Source organism: Pygoscelis adeliae, unplaced genomic scaffold (genome assembly GCF_000699105.1).
Source record: "Pygoscelis adeliae isolate BGI_AS28 unplaced genomic scaffold, ASM69910v1 Scaffold62, whole genome shotgun sequence".
NCBI classification, from domain to species: domain Eukaryota; kingdom Metazoa; phylum Chordata; class Aves; order Sphenisciformes; family Spheniscidae; genus Pygoscelis; species Pygoscelis adeliae.
The window spans coordinates 2,720,973-2,726,969 of record NW_008824401.1 but is presented as its reverse complement, the minus strand read 5'-3'; the positions used below and the strand labels follow the sequence as shown (position 1 = coordinate 2,726,969).

General features: G+C 37.9%; 1 protein-coding gene across 1 annotated transcript in view; it reads right to left on the bottom strand.

Annotated features, from left to right (window-relative positions):
- Window positions 1-5,997, bottom strand: part of KIAA0355 (KIAA0355 ortholog) — a 32,793-nt gene that overhangs the window by 2,359 nt on the left and 24,437 nt on the right. Inside the window, exons 10-13 of the mRNA XM_009320264.1 lie at window positions 3,956-4,121; window positions 2,936-3,070; window positions 635-713; window positions 1-167 (exon numbers count right to left, since the gene is read on the bottom strand). The exon at window positions 1-167 is cut by the window's left edge and continues 2,359 nt beyond it. Of these exons, the coding sequence (XP_009318539.1) occupies window positions 1-167; window positions 635-713; window positions 2,936-3,070; window positions 3,956-4,121 (547 nt within the window). The remainder of the gene's footprint in view (window positions 168-634; window positions 714-2,935; window positions 3,071-3,955; window positions 4,122-5,997) is intronic.

The following is a 5,997-nucleotide window of genomic DNA, read 5'->3' as shown; positions in this document are numbered from 1 at the left end:
GTGGCTGCTGCCCACATGGGCGACTGGAGGATCTGCATCGTGTCACTCCACTGGCTGACAGGGCTGCTCATAGGATACAAAGATGTACTCTGACTGGGTAGCGTGTTCGTGACAGAGGATGTGTGCTGCCAGGGTGCCTTTGGAGGCCAGGTTTTGGTTTTATTATCCTGAGAAAACAAAATTGTTTGGGGTGGGGGTGGGGGGGAGAGATGTTTTAATACCAAAACACTTCTTTTTTGAGACAATACTTAACACATCACCTTATCCCCTCCTTAAATTAATCTTCTGAAACTGTCTTAAGTTTGACAGCAGAATTGATGCATCTATATAGCACTCTCAATGCTTAAAATACCTGCCTATTGAAAAACCTTTCTATTTACTTCAGCACATTTGCTTGACACATAGTAGCCCCACTCTTTCTGCTACAAGGGAAAAAGATAAGTGATTTCCAATTTTAATATTTAAACTTGGTAACTTTAATAAAAGCATCTAGTACTACTTGAGTGCACATGGTTTGGGTTTTAGCTGAGGTAAGCAATCTGGAGATAGAGATGCTATTCTAGTTGTTTTCCTAGTGTAACCACCCCAAAATGCAAACAGGAAAAATTACTAAGCAAAGCCATTTTCAGCTTACCTGATTACGGTCATCTGCTGCAGAAAGAAGAGGTGGTGATGGTAGCGTACTAGGTTCCTGTTCGCCACTACTGTGTTTTCTGCCCAAAAAAAAGTGTCATTTACTTTTTTTTCTTTAAAAATGAGTCACCCACATTAATCTGCCACTGGCATATACCATTCTGTAGTTTCAGTCTGTCATACTTGACAGCCTAGAGTGTGTACTGACTTTTCATCGTTTCATGTATTTTTGCTCAGTACAGGTAAAAGCAGCAATGCAGAAAGAAATTCATCACTGAATACTGTCAGAGGCTTGACAGTGCAGTAGTGCTTTGAGCTACAGCTTCAGCAACATGCACACATTTTTGTAGAGGTGAAAGGAAGATGGGCCAGTCTTTTGCCCGCTTTGAAGAAATCTGCAGAAATTGCCTTTTTTCTTCTGTTATCTGTTCTCATTTGGTTTTGGTTTTTTTTTTTTTCTAAGTACCTTTTCTGAAATAACTTTACAGACAAGACAAAACAGTTGAGCAAGTAAGACATCTGCTGAAGCACAGTGACTACTGAGGAAAAATGTTATACCTTTGGTTTAAATTTGTGACCTAATACCCAATATCAAATAGAAGTCCTTGACCACAGGTGCATTCTGGAAGGTTTTTTTTCTTGGTTTTGGGGGTCTTTTATCCTTTCATCCTTCGTTTAAAAAAAAAATCATCATGCTCCAATCATCAGGCCTCCATAGGTAAGCAGTCCTTTGCAGGTCAGCTTTAGAACACTCAACCCTTTTGCCTTCTTTTACTGTATAGTTTTAGCTATGGTATTTTGTCATGCCCTTGCTTGCAGAATGTGTTTCTTCCTGAAAGTAACATAAGACAGTAGTACTGTTACTTCAGCTTAAGTTTTTATTTAATGAAGCACACTCTTTGGAAACTTCTTTCTGCTCTTCTCTTCAGAGCACTACATAAAGCATGGGCTTTTGTTCTTCTTGCTCCATGAATCGCTCCACGATCAATCTCTAGCTATCCAGTGGCTTGGCAGATAAAGTATATGCTTATTGTGTTTTCCTTCCCTGCTTCTTTTTTTAAACACACAAATCATTACTGCTTTTTCTGTGACTGCTTATTAGATCATTCTCTTCCATTAATTTCAACTTAGCATTTATTGAAGCTCAATTCCTGTCTATATAAAGTCTTGGTAAGTGTAAAGATTCAGAAAACAGCTCCTCTTTTGGTTGATTCCTTTCAGCCTGCTTGCCTTAGTCTCATTATTTTCAACTCCAGTATACTTCCTTTCTGGCAATGCATATAAAAATAGCTGTCCAGGTATAACCTGCAGGAAGCTGGCAGTACATCCACTGACTTTTTCCTGTCACCAAAAAGCAGACAATCTTGTATCTAAGTGTATTGACTCTGAATTATTCTGTGATCGAAACAAAAATAGAATATTTGGCCACAAAACTAGCTTATTTTATTTTTAGAAAAGGCTCTGAAAAATAGTTTGAGAGAACGATCCCAGATGGGAATTGGTTTGGTATTCATGCTTTATCTTGTGCCTTTTGTTATTGTCTTAACTACTCTCTACTACGGAATCACTGAGGTTCCAAAGATGCCCAGCTTCCAGCCCTTTAGAAAAGCAGAAAGCAATTCTTGTAATTCATACTACTATTTTTAAGTGGATTGTTCGTAGTTAAAAATCCTGGCTTAGTTTAAGTTACTAAGCTTATTTATGAATGCTCTTAAGCCTCCTCTTCATATTGTCAGAAATAAAGGACTAAATAGGCATGTATTTACAACTACTAAAACAGTGGTGGTAGGCGAGGTGAGACAAAAGTCTACACAACGTTATCAGCAGTATTTCTTGAGTGCCACCGAGTTGCAGTAGAAGCCAGGAAACAGGAACTTGCTGGCATCAAAATGCACGTTAGGAGCATGACAAAGCTGCAGTGAAGCACACAGTTTAGAAAACCAATTCAAAGATGATCTCGAACGCCCCAGTAGTTTAGAAAGAAGTGGCATCCAAAACAGATTATCTTGGAAGAGGGTCAGATCTTTTCTAGACATACTGAATATCAACTAACAAGTGGCTATTTGCACAGATGGTAGTTTGTATAAGGAGACAGCTACTAATATAACTCAATTTGGGAATCCCTAGCATTAAAGTCAGATACGCTATACACTGATCCATATCATCAGTGTAGTACGCAAACTGACATTTGTATAACTTTGTCTAATTAGCAGGAATTTCCTTTCTGTGGCTACTCAAATGAAGTTATCAAAAAAAAGAAGAATCTTATGAAGCAGTAGGTATTTCTGTTCATCTTGCTCACCTTCTCTGCTTTACAGCAGCAACAAGGTCTGGCCCTGAGAACATGGAGAACAAACTGTCTCCATTAGCTGAGGAGGTCTCATCACTTGAGCTGGCAGAGTCTCCTTGAGTACCAGACCAGCTATTTGTCACATCTCTGTAAGACAGAAAGTCGTATTAGTCCTTGTATTTATAGTGCCTGGTCCAGACTGTATGCCCTAGTTAGTTATGCTGAACCTTTGTCACAGGTGATACCTCAGAGCACAAAGAAATTTCAATACTTTGTAAAATGTACCAGTAATACAAATACTTTCACTTACCTACTTCTGAGTGATCACATCAACTGCTTTGTCTGTTACAGTCACTTTATATATATTTTACCGAAATAAAAGTGCCTCTCTCAGTCAGGAAGAAGAAACAAGTGATGCGTGGTTTTGGAATCACTAAGCACTTGACTTTTTCATTGCAAAACTGTGCTAGAACACATACTTGTCCTACTGCTTTTAAGCTAGCTTGAGAGTCACAGTTATTACATTATGGACAAACGGACAGAGGATCATGAAACACTGCCGTTGCAATAAACAGTTATGGTTTGGAAGAGATTAAGAACTGCTAAAGTACTTGCTGTAAGGTACCTGCCTTATAGTAACAAGATTAAGTGGCTAAAATCTGGAAAGCTGAATTTGGTCAGGCACTGCAACTTCGATAGCATCACTTTTCATCAAAACTAGGTCTTAAAGGTTTTCAAAATACTGAAAGAAAACCGTTCTGAATGAATCTGTGCTATAAATTCTTTATTTCCTCTGTTCGAGTCACAGTCGGTGTACATTCCACTCTAAAGACGACATCAAACAAATGTCAGCGCTTCAAGTATCACCAAAGCAGGAAGGGCTCAGATTTCTCACTCTTGACATAATGAAGTGCAGCTTTCACAGATGCAGCAGCAATTGGAAAAAACACCCGGTATTCCCACATTCTGCCAAGTTTGAGTGTAAAATAGACTCATATACAGTAAAAATATGTAGCCTGTCCAATCTCTTACCCTTCTGTGAAATACTCAGGAAAGGGCCAGGTTTTATGAGGATCATCCGGAAGAGGCCAGTTGCTACGTGTGTTGCTTGGACGACGGACATGCTGTGCTTGCCTTTTTTGCTGCATAGCCTGGTTGACCCCAGCAACATAGCGGGCAAATTCTGGATCAGAGCCAACTGAATAAAAGAAACCAAGAAGTCAGTTGCTGACATTCAGCTATTTCTACTGTAATTATCCCCCTCATTTAGTCCTTTAGGCTTGACCATACCCCACAACAGAAAATAATTCCCTCACTGATAATAAATGCCAGACAGCAGCAGATACCTCTTCATGAAACAGTGAAGAACACTGAATGGGAAATGTTTTTAAAAAGTAGATATGCACCATCCATACACAGTGGACAGTAATTCTCACATGGAAGTACACCCGCACCTTGCACTCCATCAGGGAAATAGTATTTGTCACTACAATCATGTCTATACACTGAAAGGTCCAATATCCCTCAGCAGATACTGACAGAATTAAAGCCTGTACATTTATCCAAGCTCAGAGAAAAAGAACATACCAATTATTACATTTGATTCCAGATTGCAACATAATTTCCAGCGATGTTGTGATCCTGCTTACTTTGAGAAATCAGAATCTGATTGATCATATTAGAACATAAAACCCAGACATTGCCTACTTCCTACAAAGACTAGACAACAATTTCGAAAACATTCTGATCCTGACCTGCAAAATATTTCAGAGTAAGATTGATATTTACAGAAGAGAACAGTAATTCTTAAAAAAATTCTTCCATTCTTAAAGTGCTTTATGTGTCCCAAGCATCTGATAAATGATAAGCATGATCTTGAGCAGACACAGCAAAAGCCTTATCCAAAAGTGTTTTAAATGCTCAATTGATCAGAACAAGTAATTAATGTATTAAAAAGAATGCTGTTATGAGTCAGTGTAATTGAGTTTCCACAGCTTCTGTTTCTTTTTGCCTTCCCTCCTGCCCCCCGCCTTCCCCCCCAAAAAAAACTTTGCAATCTGACTGGATCTATAGAAAACGTCTAGACTACATGCAGAGTAATTGCAGCAGGAAGTACAGAGCTGCTGGCTTGCTGGTTTCAGTTTTAAATTAAGAGTGAAGACTGAAGAACATCCAACAAGCATGCACAGCTCGGAAAGCAGACATCAGTCTTTCATGTGATGGCTTCCCTACATTCAATTCAGCATTTAGAAGAAGTTTCCTCATTTTCATTTGGCACATTCAGAAAAGAACTCCACAGTGTTTTGTTGGATGCAAATTAAAACAACAATGAAAATACCTTTTGTTTCTATACATTCTTTATTATAAAGGCAAGGGACAGAGCTATCTGACAGCTGTACAGAAAGAAAATATTCCCACTAATACTTCTTCTCTTTGAGAAATATCTTTATATCAATTTAAGATGAGGCTGGAAACTAGACAGATCCTCAGATCTAGGGATAAATTCTAGATAGATTCTGAAGGGCGTCCAGGTTTTTTTTCCTGTGGATAGCATTAAGTGTTAAATTACTGTTATATTCAAAAATAACAACTTGTGTTGATTTTTACCTCAATAAAAACATATCAGGTAAACAGCTTTTTATCAGGTATGTTTTTTACTTCATTCTTTCACATCTGTGAAAATAATTCAAAAGACCTGAAGGTATCAACATTCCTTCTACTAGTTCTTACTACAACATTCCTTCATCAAGTTCTTACAGATGATAAAAGTACTGCAAAATACATTTTTGGTAGCTATTTAAGCCTTTGACATGAAAAGCCATCAATTTTATACATTCTTAATTAGCAGGTTTGCATCTGAAAAGAGACATCATTTTTAAGCTCTAAAAATATTTATCAAAAAAGTAACGCCATTTGTTTCAAATGTACAAAGTCCTAAGAAAGTCTGGAAATGAAAAAGCGTTTCATGTTTTAAAGCTTTTTGTACTGCACTACCTAGAGCTTAAATTGAAAATTCCTGCACCACAGCTCAACCTGGCAAGTTATATGAAGAAAAGTTATCTTTCTGATGGAAA